Source organism: Maniola hyperantus, chromosome 3, assembly GCF_902806685.2.
Source record: "Maniola hyperantus chromosome 3, iAphHyp1.2, whole genome shotgun sequence".
Lineage (NCBI taxonomy): Eukaryota > Metazoa > Arthropoda > Insecta > Lepidoptera > Nymphalidae > Maniola > Maniola hyperantus.
In genome coordinates this window covers 7,434,998-7,449,704 of record NC_048538.1, presented here as the reverse complement: position 1 = coordinate 7,449,704, position 14,707 = coordinate 7,434,998, and the positions used below count along the sequence as shown (strand labels likewise).

The window sequence follows — 14,707 nt, the reverse complement described above, 5'->3', positions numbered from 1 at the left end:
TTTAATAAAAGAAGACATGTAGTATCGTAGCAGGACGTTTGAAAACAACCTCTATTCGATAGCTGATTTCACATAAGACAAAACTCACGATGCTGCAGTGCTACGTAACTGTATGAGTAAAATTAGGATCCAGTATGTATCAAAAGATCATCAAAATGTATGTGACTGCATATTAAAATACAAGCTAGTAAATAAACATTAACATCTATAGTCTATACTTCCTCGTAAAATCACTTTAAAAGGCGTTAAGGTTAAAGTGTACTACTTGAATTCCATTGACCTTCTTTTCCTTTTAAGGCTTCACGTAATAAAACTGGGTTAACCTCAAAGGAAGTTCCAACGCGTGCTGTACATCCCCAAGCTAATCGAATCTCAATTCTCACCTGTCATGCGAGCAAATGCGACGATATGAGGAAAATTAAAATAGATACTTATTAATAAAATTACAATAAAAATAAATAAACTTGAAAATAGGATTAAAATACCCGCCCTCCAATCACTAATTAATTATTTATCGACACACTTTAAGTCACGTACGCTTCCTATTAATCGTTTTTATAATTATCATTTATTATTGTCACAAACTAATGAGAACGCCAATCATTAAAAAATCAATGGCTGCTCCTAATGTCTTTCTGCAATAATTAAAATCATATTACTATCAAAACCGCAACAAAATTGGTGGCACAATTTAGAGATTGACGTCTCTTAACTACATGGATAGGTTTATGCAAATATGATTTTCATAAAAAAATATCATAAATAAGGCCATAAGCTTATGCAAAACATTTTATCTGAATGCACCTTGTATAAGGCTGTATGTGATAATCACTAATAATATAATAGATTTTTTAAGGCAGAACAACTAAACAAAAATTTAAGAATTATTTACTTAAATTGCATATTTTTTAATAGGAATAATCACAAAATAAATAGTTATTTAAAATGATTTATCCCCCTTCGGCATCGGTTCTGGACTCCTAAGCAAGAAGATCTTAACTGCAGTACAATATCTAGACGCCGCGCCCGCGCCGCGCCGTTGCAGTATCGACTGCAATAACTTAAAGATAGTAAAATAAGGTACCTATTTATCCGCAGGTAACTGGCTAGTCTCAATTATAGGCAATGTGGCTAATTCCGTTGTGCACAATCTTTAAACTAAACTAAAATGACACGTCTAAATCTATTGCTATCTCTTTCATAATGTTACTTGCGGAAAAAGATAGCATTAGATTTAGACCTGTTAATTTAGTTTAGTTTAAGAGATTGTGTACAAGAGAATCGGCCCCAATGCCTAATATACGCTGCGTTGCATAAAGCCTTCGACATTTACGGTGCGCACGCGCCTTTTCTGCCCCGAAAAGCCTACGTGACTACAAGCAGGGAACTTATACATTCTAATTGCCTCTATAATGAGTCAAATCCAAACGATTCTTAATTTAATCTACTTATTAGGTTACAAGAACTTAACTTTCTTGCAAAAGTCAAAGACTGTAAAAAAATCACAACATTACAAAGCATGGAGAGTTGAAATAATATGATATAATATAGATGATATACAATGATGACTGGTACACAGTACCTATATTTAATTAAGTTTGACGTAAGTACAAAACGTCTTCATATGATGTAGGTAGCATTGTGAAATACGTTAACAAACGATTTGGAAACAATAGATAAAATGTATGAGACAGAAAAACCCACATGATAGTGAAAAGCTGTATTTCCCAAGAACAATTTAAATAAATGTAGGTAGAAACTAAGTATGTACCTATATTTTATTTAATAATTTAGTATATCTACATTAAGAGAATAATAATGTTTTTTTTAATATATAGAGAGAGAGCAAGCGCGTGCCAGACCTTCGTTATTTCATACATAAAAGCTGAAAGTTTCTTTGCGTATTGTCTCCAACATAGGGAGGAACGATCAGCGACTATGAAGGTTGGATGATGGATCATATAATCAAGTTTGGATCACGTAATAAAGGTGTAAAAAAATGTTAAAGTTATTAAATAAGTTAATTGTGATTTTATTTTTAATTCTCTGAATGAAATATATAGCTAATCCTACCCTACTTACTATATAAATCTTGCCCGCGCGTAGAATCTCTGCACAAAAAGTATGGCAAAAAAAATTGACCCTACTGTTACCAGAAGACTTAATAATATTACGATAATACGTGCATATAACATCGAGAAAGTGGCCACCAACAAAGTCGGTGGGATCTAGCCAGGACCACGATCTTCAGCAATGAAGGAACGACCGGAGAGAGAGAGCTATACCAGTTATTATTGGCTGAGAATTGAGATAAAGCCTACCGCGCCTGGCGGAATATTGGCACATATAAATCTCTCAGCCATAATTGCGCTGCGTTTAAAAAAATTACAAAAATATAATTAATAATAATTAATCTAAATATATAAAACGGTGACTGGCTGACTGACTGACTGACAGATCTATCAACGCACAGCTCAAACTACTGGACGGATCGGGCTGAAATTTGGCATGCAGATATGAGATAGATATTATGACGTAGGCATCCGCTAGCTAAGAAAGGATTTTTGAAAATTCAATCCCTAAGGGGGTGAAATAGGGATTTAAAATTTTGTGTAGTCCACGCGGACGAAGTTGTGAGCATAAGCTAGTTAGGTATAATTATGGTAACTTGTGGTCGCTGGGTAACTTCTATATACCTACTTAATTAACTGAAATCTTGGGCTAACTATACAACAGCATGCCATTTAATGACACCGAAGTTTAATGTATACGAGGCATTATCGTCTTAGTTCCAGTTGCATGACAGGCTATTAAAGTTATGTTACGGTAATACCGACAAACTTTACCGCCCAATATAAAGTAAAGTGGGCTGCACAAGTCAGTATTCGTAATTAATCGTAATTTTGGCACAAAGTCAACAAATCATGACTTGTGCAGGCCATTTTGCTTTTATTAAGGGTCTTTTAACTGTAAACGTACAGTAATTTTAACCACCTGTCATACAACTGGATCATAAGAAATTCTATTTTTTTATATTCCGATAAAAGTAAGCCCTTGTCTGCAATCTGGTGGTAAAATCTAATTATCACATTATCAATGACCAATGAGTCGTGTGTACTTTGAACTTTTAAGGCGTGGTTGATCGCAGTTTATGACTGGTCCCACTTACAATGCTATACTTATGCAAAGGGTCGTTTAGCTTGGCAATTGAAATATTCCATTACATACATACAGTACAGTATAGAATGGAATCATTCAATTATTTCACTTCCAAACGTCCAAATTAATTGAAATTTTGTGCACAATTGTGTAAAAACCGATAACTACCTATATTTTATTTTTTAGTTTATAAATCATATTGCTACAAAATTTAAAATTAGATAAGTAAGCATGTACGTTATTATTACCACTACTAGCGGCTAAACTATTACCGGATTCGCTCGGGTGCATTTTTTTTAGGGTTCCGTACCTCAAAAAGAAAAACGGAACCCTTATAGGATCACTTTGTTGTCTGTCTGTCTGTCTGTCTGTCTGTCAAGAAACCTACAGGGTACTTCCCGTTGACCTAGAATCATGAAATTAGGCAGGTAGGTGGGCCTTATAGTTGGCTTTAGGGGTAAAATCTAAAAACCGTGAATTTAGTGTTAGATCACACAAAAAAAATTGAATTGTGGTTATGAACTAATAATTAGTATTTTCAATTTAAGTGAGATAACTATATCAAGTGGGGTATCATATGAAAGACCTTTACCTGTGCATTCTAAAACAGATTTTTATTTATTTTTATGCATCATATTTTTTTGAATTATCGTGCAAAATGTCAAAAAAATATGACTGTAGTACGGAACCCTCAGTGTGCGAGCCTGACTCGCACTTGGCCGGTTTTTTATAGAGGATTTTCCAAAGTAAGATTTTCATAAAAATCACCAAATCTCAAGTGATAATAAAATCTTTCATACATGTGGTAATTAATTTTTATTTTTATAAGTAAATTATTTTAGTTTAGTGATCATTTGATTTATGGCTCCTTACCTAATCCTAAATCCTAATTACCTATGGGGGAATAACATCCACAATCTGAAATAATAGGTAGGTATATGTAGGTTGTACCTATGCTTATACTTACCGATTTCGATTATTTCGTAATAGGTAGAAATACAACTACTAATTACTAATTAGTATAATAAAATTTTCCGCATAGTAGCAAAATTTAACAGATTTTAAAATCAATTTGAAATTTTTAAACCACGTAAGGTCGCACTGGCGTTTCCACATCGCATATCATTGTCAGTTGCTTTGCGCCTACGCCTTTAGCCTTTAGGTATACTCGACCACGTGACGCATTGACGTCAATGCTGACCTCTGCCAGTTATACCGGCCTGCCTCCTGCTTGCTTATCTGAGCCGAAATACCCTACACAGTTCACACACAGACATAGCATTGTCATTTAATTCTTTGCTAGAAATGCGAAAACACAACTTGATTAACAACACTAAAATCTTGCGACTTTTTTAAATCTTCTTTTATGCGAGTAACGAAATCTCACAAGACATCTTTTATGATTGGTGGGAAAGTAATCTACAAAAAATATAGAACAAGATAAATTTCAAAATTCAGTCTTATCAAAACCGGGGCGTTAGTAATATCAAAAGATTCCTATATCATCCCGGGGAAGGACATAAGCTACTTTTTATTCCGGAAAATTAAAGAGTTCCCACGGGATTTTTTAAAAAACCTAAATCCACGCGGACGAAGTCGCGGGCATCATCTATAGTAGTATAATTTCTTACTAAACAGGTAGATCTACCCTGTAAAGTACGCGCGAGCGAAACGAGCGCGAAAATTTTACAACTCCTTAATTTTTTACGGATGCCTCCAACTGGGTCTGAACTCTGAGCTAATTAATGTTTCGGTCCGATTTCAGATTTGTTTAAAGAGGATTTCTCAACGTTTGGCCACTATAAGGAATTTCCCTTATTTATTGGAATAAAAATATTCCTTTAGATGTATATTTCTTGTGGTCGTAGTAGGTATGACACTAACAAGTACAGGTAGCCTGTTAAACAAGTAGTATTATTGTTTTTTAGGGTTCCGTACCTCAAAAGGATGGACGGAACCCTTATAGGATCACTTTTTTGTCTGTCTGTCTGTCTGTCTGTGTGTATTCTGTCAGTCAAGAAACCTACAGGGTACTTCCCGTTGACCTAGAATCATGAAATTTTGCAGGAAGGTGGGTCTTATAGCTGGCATTAGGGGAAAAATCTGAAAACCGTGAATTTGTGGTTACATCACACAAAAAAAATAATTTGTGGTCATAACTAACATACTAATAAAATTAGTATTTTCAATTTTCGAAGTAAGATAACTATATCAAGTGGGGTATCATATGAAAGGGCTTCACCTATGCATTCTAAAACTGATTTTTATTTATTTTTACGCGTCATAGTTTTTTAATTATCGTGCAAAATGTCGAAAAAATACGACTGAATTACGGAAACCTCGTTGCGCGAGCCTGACTCGCACTTGGCCGGTTTTTTTTTAATGTTTAGGACAAAGTTATAGCACCGGGCTATTTTATAATGATTTCTTATCAGAGAGTGGTACTAATCACAATTTAATATTAGTGGGTCCTCACACTGAAGTCTCGTAACTTTACTGGGCTAGCCTGAAATATCGTAGTTAGGTGCCTTTGGCTCGCACTTTTTGGGTTTCAGCTTAAGCTTCATTTACGCCATAGCAACATACAAGTACCTATACCACAGGGCTGCATGATTACAATAATAATTTTAAAGACATATTATAGAAAAGGTGTAACTAACTGATTTATCAACGATAACAAACAGCAGCTCTGATAGGTACTTCGTTTAAAAATTGTCGACCGAAGAATTTCAGTCAGTTAAACTATCGGTCTAGAAACTGCATATTTTCACACATAGACTTCCTCTGTAACGTAGATCATTGAATCTAAACAGACAAAAAGAAGCTGAAAGAAAGGAAGCTGTGCAGTAGCTGATAATATAAGTAGGTAGATACCTATAGGACGATAAAAAAACGTGCGCGTTCGACGCCCCTATGCCTGCGCCCGCCCGTGCCGGTCGCCCCCGGTCACTCACCGAGTCACCGCACAGAAACGTAAGCGAATGATCCAGGATTATTCCAGAAACCTCCAATAAAAAAAGTCATACATTTAAGGTCAAAAGTATAATCAATCCTACATATTGATTGTTTTTCGAACCCCAAAGGATAGAAAATAGCTATATTATACCTACTATACACGTCTTTACTGTATACTGTATAGGTACCTACTAATTACTATTGTTAGCTAGGCAACCAGTGGCGTGCAGAGTGTTTGAAGCCAGGGTAGGCATTAGTTATTAGGAACCTGTTCACTGGCAGGTCAAAATCAAAAATATGCAATGAGCCATTACAACTAGGGTAAGCAGTGCATTTATGCCTCTATGACCTGCACGCCACTGTAGGCAACCCATGTGCACAATGCAAGCCATGTGCTTTTTAGGGTTCCGGAGCCGAATGGCAAAAAACGGAACCCTTATAGATTCGTCAGAAAAAAACAATAAATTTTGGGGTTCCCCATACTTAGAACTGAAACTCAAAAACTTTTTTTTCATCAAACCCATACGTGTGTGGTATCTATGGATAGGTCTTCAAAAATGATATTGAGGTTTCTAATATCATTTTTTTCTAAACTGCATAGTTTGCGCGAGAGACACTTCCAAAGTGGTAAAAAGTGTGTGTCCCCCCCCCCCCCTGTAACGTCTAAAATAAGAGAATGATAAAACTAAAAAAATATATGATGTACATTACCATGCAAACTTGCACCGAAAATTGGTTTGAACGAGATCTAGTGAGTAGTTTTTGATTTATCGTGCAAAATGTCGATAAAATACGATTGTACTACGGAACCCTCAGTGCACGAGTCTGATTCGCAATTGGCCAGTTTTTCTTGGATGAAAAACCTATTTATTTTAGAAACTTACTTTAAAAGTTAATGTTAATTTGTAGGTATAGTCCGCAAAAGGTCGAGGTGACAATGGGGGTAGGCGCCCCCGCACACCCGTACGTCATCCACGCTCGCCTGCACCGGGTTAGCGCAGGGGCTGTGCGGGTGTGTGTTCCCTCCCCGATTGCCATCTCGACCTGACGCGTACTATACCAACTAAGCATTAATTAACAAGCACCTTATAGGTGCTATGACGTAAATGGACTTATGTACGATATCCTACTTAATTTTGAAAATTAAAAATTGACACCTTTTTGCACAATATAAGTGTAAATGAATCCTATAAAACTGACCCCTAGTTTTTTAGTTCCTGCAGGGATTCCCACATTTTTTGTGAAAATTGGGAAATCAGGTTGGTCCTATACTCGAAACCATTCATAGAGATTTGGTGAACAGTTTTGGAAATGGAGGACGGAACTCCTCAACAAGGAACAGCAAATCAATCGCGATCCGTGTAATGGCTTGGTAAAAATAGACTTTTAACCATAGGTATTTAATACCTACATAGGCATATTTGCTTTTTTTTCCTATAAGTAGGTACGGATTCGATTTCGAGCAAATCAATACGGGTTTCATTATCATTCAGAATATTTGACGATGAAGTAATTGTATCTAGGTACCACAGTCAATGTTTATCTTTGGAATGCGTAATCCCATCCATACAAAGCCAGGACGGGTCAACCAGTACATGGTAGTAATCAATTAATTACTTACATACATTGATGAATTAAGTAATTAATATTTATCCACGTATTATTGGTACACAGATAGACAGCTACTCTTCAATTTGTGAAACAATCACGCACGTACAGCTTACAACTAGATAGCTAATTAGTAATTATTTAGTAGGTATAGGACCGTATAGGTTTACTGTATTAATTATTATGCAGAGTAACAGGTTAAGTATGGTTTGGCCTAGTTGCACCAGCGCATGTTGAAAAATCTCGGAACCCACCGCATTAATTATCCTAAGAAAACTCCTATCATAATGATAAATTGAAAAGGGTTGCCATAATCAGCAAAGAGAAATACGACGCAGAGAGAAAATCCAATTCGTTAACTGGATGGGTAAGGTGGGAGTTTTTAAATTACTTAGGCCTTAAGTACCTACCTCTGTGCCTCGAAGAACACTAATTTGTCGATTTTGGTTATTACCACTGATTTGAAAATGGACCTGTATCGTGATGTCGTTACGCAAAGTGAGATAAATAGAACAACATTGAAAACTCACTTTAGATTTCCTTGCATTCTTTTCTTTCCGAATAATGTTGATGCTGTTCCGGAACTGAAAAGAAAAGTAATATTCTAAAATAATATATAAAAGGAAAAGCTGACTGACTGACTAACTAACGACTGACTGACTGACTGACTGACTGACTGACTGAATGACTGACTGACTGACCGATCTATCAACGCACAGCTCAAACTACTGGACGGATCGAGCTGAAATTTGGTATGCATATAGCTATTATGACGTTTAGAGGTTTGAAATTTGTGTAGTCTATAGTATAATATATCTACAGCTCAAAGTCATGAGCCAAACACACACACACACACTGTATACACAATACTTACAGCACAATGAAAGCAGCTGAAAAGAGAATCCGGAGATGCGTTAACATTGGATACCGGTGAGAGTTGGCCATCAGGAATGTTTGCAGGTCTAGAGTTCACCACCTGTGGCAATTAACACATTAAATAATAATTATTTTCAGTTTTATTGTTACCTGATGTGATCATGACAATTAATTTATACAACAACACCTCATTTTTATGGTCAAGGTGTCGGCGCGGTCTAAGATTAAAGAGGGTTTATTGGTTGGCTAAAAGAGTAATTTTAGGCATTTACCCGAGGTTCTTTGTTTGTTTACCGGAACGAACGGGACGTACTGAGTGCAGTGTAGTTTAACACAACCGTTTTGATCGTAACCTAATTTTTAAACAGATTATTTTATTAAATTTAACTATATATTGCAAATAAAACATCTGACTGACGCTAATGGTCAACGAACGTTCCGTAAATAGGCCACTCGGAGTCAATACCGCGTCGTAGGCGGGGCATTGACCCGAGTTTTGCACGCTATACATTGCGGGCTTGAAAGATACTAAATCACTAAAACTACAAAATGAGGCAAACAGTTATTGAATTGCGTTTAGGGACTAGGGAGTATAACAATAACGTTCTGGTTACACCACGGTTTATTTCCAATGCCACCTATGCAGTTATGAACTGTGGTCCTATTTGATGAGCACTCTAATTGCAATAACCCTACATGAGTGTGGAAGTCATTCCTAACATATTTACAATATTTTTAAATCATCTACCTTCCTACTACCTAGTACCTAGGTACCTATAATATTGAGATCGGGAGTCGGGACAAGTACCTATCTACCGTAAAATAAATAACCACAATATGGCACATTAGTTATGCTATGCAGTGATTAAACTTGGGCTTGGGTTATGTATAAATTGCGCCGGAGCACGATAATGTAAACACCTACACCCCGAGTTTGAGCATTAGCTATGGCTATTGGCTAGAGAGCCTGTCGGGTATTTTGAGGTTTTTAATAGAAGCTGAAAGTTTGTATTGTTTCTTCTACACTGCCTGATTTCATTATTTTTATAAAATAATAGATGGGTATGTATTTTAGGTGGAACTGCGTACATATTACAATTTTCAGTAGGATGATTCGCTATGATAGCCACAGAGTTAGCATTTAGTTGACATTTATTTTTAATTCATCGAAGGTTTTCTACGAAAAATCATTTTAATATCACTCAGTGAAGCAGCAATGTAGACCAATACCAAATGAGCTCGGTGGCTATCATAGCGAATCAGCATGCAGAGTGTTCCACTGTAACGATGGCATGAAATAGGTGCAGTGAAGTTTAAATTCAAATCTTCCAAGATTCAAAAGTTGACCTAGAATCATGAAATTTGGCAGGTAGGTAGATCTTATAGCTGACATTTGGGGAAAAATCTGAAAACCTTGAATTTAGGGTGGCATCACACAAAAAAAACTACCTAAATAGTGGTCATAAACTAATAATTAGTATTTTCAATTTTCAAAGTAAGACAACTATTATATATCAAGTGGGGTATCATATGAAAGGTCTTTACCTGTGCATTCTAAAACAGATTTTTATTTATTTTTATGTATCATTGTTTTTCAATTATCCTGCAAAATGTCGAAAAAATACGACTGTAGTACGGAACCCTCATTGCGCGAGCCTGACTCGCACTTGGCCGGTTTTTCAAAATCAACCCAGAATAGTTACCTGCCTATATGCGATTTCAGACCCAGCCTTGTCCTAGCATAATAACTTTGTTTATATTTACTGAGGTACCAACACCTACTCATGTGGTATACTAAGGTAGGTAAAATACAACCCTAACCTACAATATTTAAACAAACATACCTACTAAGTATTTCTATGTACCAACCTCGGCTTTTATCATGATCTCCTTGAATACTTTAAGATTTGCTTTTTATAATCGGTAAACTCTGAAACTACTGAACCGATTTTAATAATTCTTTCACCATTAGACAGTTACTATATCTAGTAAGTACCTATAGCCAGATAGGTAACTATATGAAATTTAACCCGAATGAATCAGCTAGTAATCATAAACTTGCTAAGCCACTGCGGTCTTGGCCTGCTAGGGTCTAGTTTACATTGCATATTTATCTACCTAAGTAGGTAACACAAAACCGCCTTATAAACCAGCTTTTATCAGGCACGTTCTCAAAGTTTTCTACTACGGGCTCTCGGGCCATTACGATCCCTGTATTATTTTAACCTTGAGTAAACAAAAGAACAAAGCAGATGTAGCTTCCGAGTTATGAACTCTGCGTTTATAAGCACGCCTTAGCCGTTTATATAATGTATAGGTACCTAGAGGCTAAAGCGTTATAGAATTAAGAATTATTGTAAAATAGCTGATGCCCGCGACTTCATTCGCGTGGATTTAGGTTTTTGAAAATGCCGTGGGAACTGTTTGATTTTCCGGATATAATATTATTCCGGAATATTCCCGATATTTTAGGATAAATAGTAGCCTATGTCACTCTCCAGGTCTTTAGGCAGGTATACCTACCCATGCAAAAAATCACGTCAATCCATTGCTCCGTTGCGACGTGATTGAAGGACAAATCAACAAACCAATAAACCAACAAACACACTTTCGCATTTATAATATGGGTAGGGCATGGGTAGGAATTTAAAAAACAAAAAGGAGGTACCTACCTAAATGAACAACAAACACAATATTATAATTTTAATAATGTACCTACCTATTTTGTCAAACACTGAAAGTTATTTGGAGCTTTATTTAAGTAGGTACTAGCTAGTAGCTTATGTTCGCGACATCGTCTTCGTAGATAGACTACACAAATTTCAAACCCCTATTTTACCCTCCTTAGCGGTTGAATATTCCTTAGCGGATGCCTGCGTCATAATAGCTGTCTGCATGCAAAATTTCAGCCCGATCCGTCCAGTATTTTGAGCTGGGCGTTGATAGACCAGTCAGTCAGTCAGTCAGTCAGTCAGTCACCTTTTCCTTTTATATATTTAATAGATTAGGTAGATATGCCTTGCCTATATACATTAAAAATACAAGTGATTTTGATCAATTTAATTGAGTTCTTAGGTTGCTACGTAAGCTTACTCAGCTCAGATTGGTACCTACTTACTTATTGATCTATTTCAAAAAGACGAGTTGAATGCACTATTGGCACTAATGTACACCGTTCGTGGCCTTGACGGTGCGCGCACGCATGCCTCGGACCGATAACGTCGTCACTCGCCATTCGCCGATACAAACATACTCACATTCGCATTCGGAACTTCGCTGGTGTAAACTGCAGAATAACTCTCCGGTGGAAAGTTGAATCGCGGCGGTGACATTTCTAATTCACAACACACAAAACCGCGCTGGCTAAGGGCCAAAGGGATCGGGAGTTCGTGACGCGATCCCGTAACGATTGGATCAGATGTCCGCTTGCCGGCGGCGACCGTTTCGCGGATTCATTGTTCCTTATTGATCAACGCGCGTCTTGTACCACACTAGGCCAGCGCTCGGTCGCCGGTCGCCGCGGCAGGGGCGCGATCTCGCCGACACTCGCCCGGCGAACTGACGCAGATTATCACGTTTTATGGCGATAATGAGTAATTCATACTTCCTTAACAATATCGCGTCGATCACTATATTATCCTTCGAGCTTTAGGCTACCATTAAAATACGGATACGTCGTCCGCCGACCACGAAACAAGATAAACGAAACGTGCCAATATATTGCCGCCTTACCTCCGGAAAGGAGGCCGTCCACTGCGGGTTTGCTGTTATAATAATATTATTTACTATAGCTACCTACATTATTTACAATTAATAAACAAGTGACGTCGGCGCAGATAGAATAAGTATTCATCGTGAATACACAAGCCAGTTATAGAGAGAGCCAACGAGTGCCAGACCTTCGTTATTTTATAAAATCTGAAAGTTACTCTGCGTATTGTCCCCAACACTGGGAGCAATGTTTGTTGGGTCATGGACTTTGGGAGATATCATTTATCATTATCATAGCAACGCCAGCGTGATTTATAATACTATTCTAAAGGAAATATATAAAAATTAGACTTTATATTTGACGTAAGATTTTTTACAACTGTATTAGGTACCTACCTGTTATCTCCCAAAGCCACCATGATCCAAACAAACGTTCCTCCTAGTGTTGAGGACAATACGCAGAGAAACTTTCAGCTTTTATAAAATAACGAAGGTCTGGCACTCGCTGGCTCTTAGTTCATTAGGTAGGTACCTCTTATCATTTATTTTGTCCCTACTGCAACTGTAGTAAATCACCATGTATTTTATGAAGATGTTTTTAGGTTTTAGAATCATAGAAATTAAACGATATAATACGTCGTACGTATAGCCCTAACCTAGGATTTATAAGAATAATAAAGTTATAGGACGCCTTTATAAAGAAACATGACACTTGACTCACCACTATTAGGTAAAAAATGCATTTATTTTATATTTGTAAGTATATACTTAGGTACCTAGTTTTTAGAGCTAAAACTTATTAAGAGATTAGGATAATTACCTACTTAACATTCTTAGCGATAGTCTGCCGATAAAAAACATTAATAGCGATTTGTCGAGCGAGTCGTTAATGTGTCTGGTCATTTCCGAATTGTGGCAATCAGAAAATGATAAGAAACGTATTGCTTTGTAATAAATATTGTAATAATATTGTTTCGTATGGTAGTTTAATCTCCCAAAGTTAGTGTGACGATCGCAATCATTGACTAAATGCACGGTTGGAACGAAAATTTAGATCAATTCAGTTTATCGAACTCAAACTCAAAATCATTTTTTCATATTGGGTGTTAATGAATATGTTATGTTATATTATGTATGTGAGATGGGTTTAGGCCATAGTCTGCTACGCTGACCCAATACGAAAAGTTGGCAAACTTCACACATCTTTGAGAAAATTGCGGAGAATTCTCGAGCATGCAGGTTTCCTCACGATATTTTTCTTCACCGTTAAAGTTTCAACCATTAGGCTATCACCGCTCATTGCGATCTAATCGAAGTACTCACCTATTTTAGATCACCTATTACAAACAAAACAATCCAATTTAATTCAATCCATTAACCTGTATGCGTCCACTGCTGGACATGAGCCTTTTGAAGAGCGCGCCAACAGGTAAAGCAAGCGAAGCGACGCCATAAATGAAAGAACATAAATATGCGTTATAATAAAATTTATTTCATTACGTTTTTAAAATAATACGTACCTATTTGTAATTACAGAATACTGATCAATTCATAATTTTCTTGGTAATTCCATCGAACACATCAATTTCCGCAATAGTCTTAGCAAAACTTACTTCCTCCCTGTCTTTTCTGAAATATGGCCTTTAATGGACCTATTATGGTATATCTAAAGTTTTATTGTTTTCTGTTTTGTAGGACGTCATTTGACGTGTCTTCCAGAATCCAGTCCTTGTATGTAGCAGCACTAGATGGCATAATACTTATACAATTTTTCATACGCATGACTAATATTTCCAGCAGTAAATGTAAAGTACTATCAAGTAGTTTGCAGTACGGTCTGTGTATAGGTGAGAAGCTCGAGGGCGCGTTGAATTTGCACATCATGGGAGTACTTTTGCAACCTTTGCAATGTTGATTGCACCGCTGATGTTATTCCTGCGCTTCGTAGCACTAGCTTTGCCTGGGAAAAACACAATTTAAATATATAAAATAAAAAGGTGACTGAATGATCTATCAACGCACAGCTCAAACTACAGGATGGATCGGGCTGAAATTTGGCATGCAGATAGCTATTATGACGTAGGCATCCGCTACGAAAGGATTTTTGAAAATTCAACCCCTAAGGGGGTGAAATAGAGGTATGAAATTTGTGTAGTCCACGAGGACGAAATCGCGAGCATAACCTGGTTGGAAATAAACCTATAAGTTCATTCGACTATAATAAAACATTGTTATAGAATTTTACCCTGCTAAAGATGACACGTATGGATAGCCTAGTGGTTAAGACGTCCGCTTTCTATTCGGTAAGTCGGGGGTTCGATCCCAGTGCACCTCTAACTTATCGGAGTTATGTGAATTTTAAGAAATTAAATGACTAATTTCGACAAATTTCCAATAC

The 14,707-nt window shown here is 36.8% G+C and overlaps 2 protein-coding genes across 9 annotated transcripts in view; both read right to left on the bottom strand.

The window, feature by feature from the left end:
- IP3K1 (inositol-trisphosphate 3-kinase-like protein) overlaps positions 1-12,324 on the bottom strand; it is a 67,238-nt gene extending 54,914 nt beyond the window's left edge. The window contains exons 1-3 of the mRNA XM_034984721.2: positions 11,856-12,324; positions 8,597-8,698; positions 8,253-8,306 (exon numbers count right to left, since the gene is read on the bottom strand). Of these exons, the coding sequence (XP_034840612.1) occupies positions 8,253-8,306; positions 8,597-8,698; positions 11,856-11,930 (231 nt within the window). The 5' untranslated portion in view covers positions 11,931-12,324. The remainder of the gene's footprint in view (positions 1-8,252; positions 8,307-8,596; positions 8,699-11,855) is intronic.
- A 1,455-nt stretch (positions 12,325-13,779) lies between these two features.
- ana3 (anastral spindle 3) overlaps positions 13,780-14,707 on the bottom strand; it is a 63,381-nt gene continuing 62,453 nt past the window's right edge. For all 8 annotated transcript variants that reach the window (XM_034984692.2, XM_069509550.1, XM_069509551.1 and 5 more), the window contains one exon: positions 13,780-14,269. In XM_034984692.2, coding sequence (XP_034840583.1) covers positions 14,126-14,269 — 144 coding nt within the window. In that variant the 3' untranslated portion in view covers positions 13,780-14,125. The remainder of the gene's footprint in view (positions 14,270-14,707) is intronic.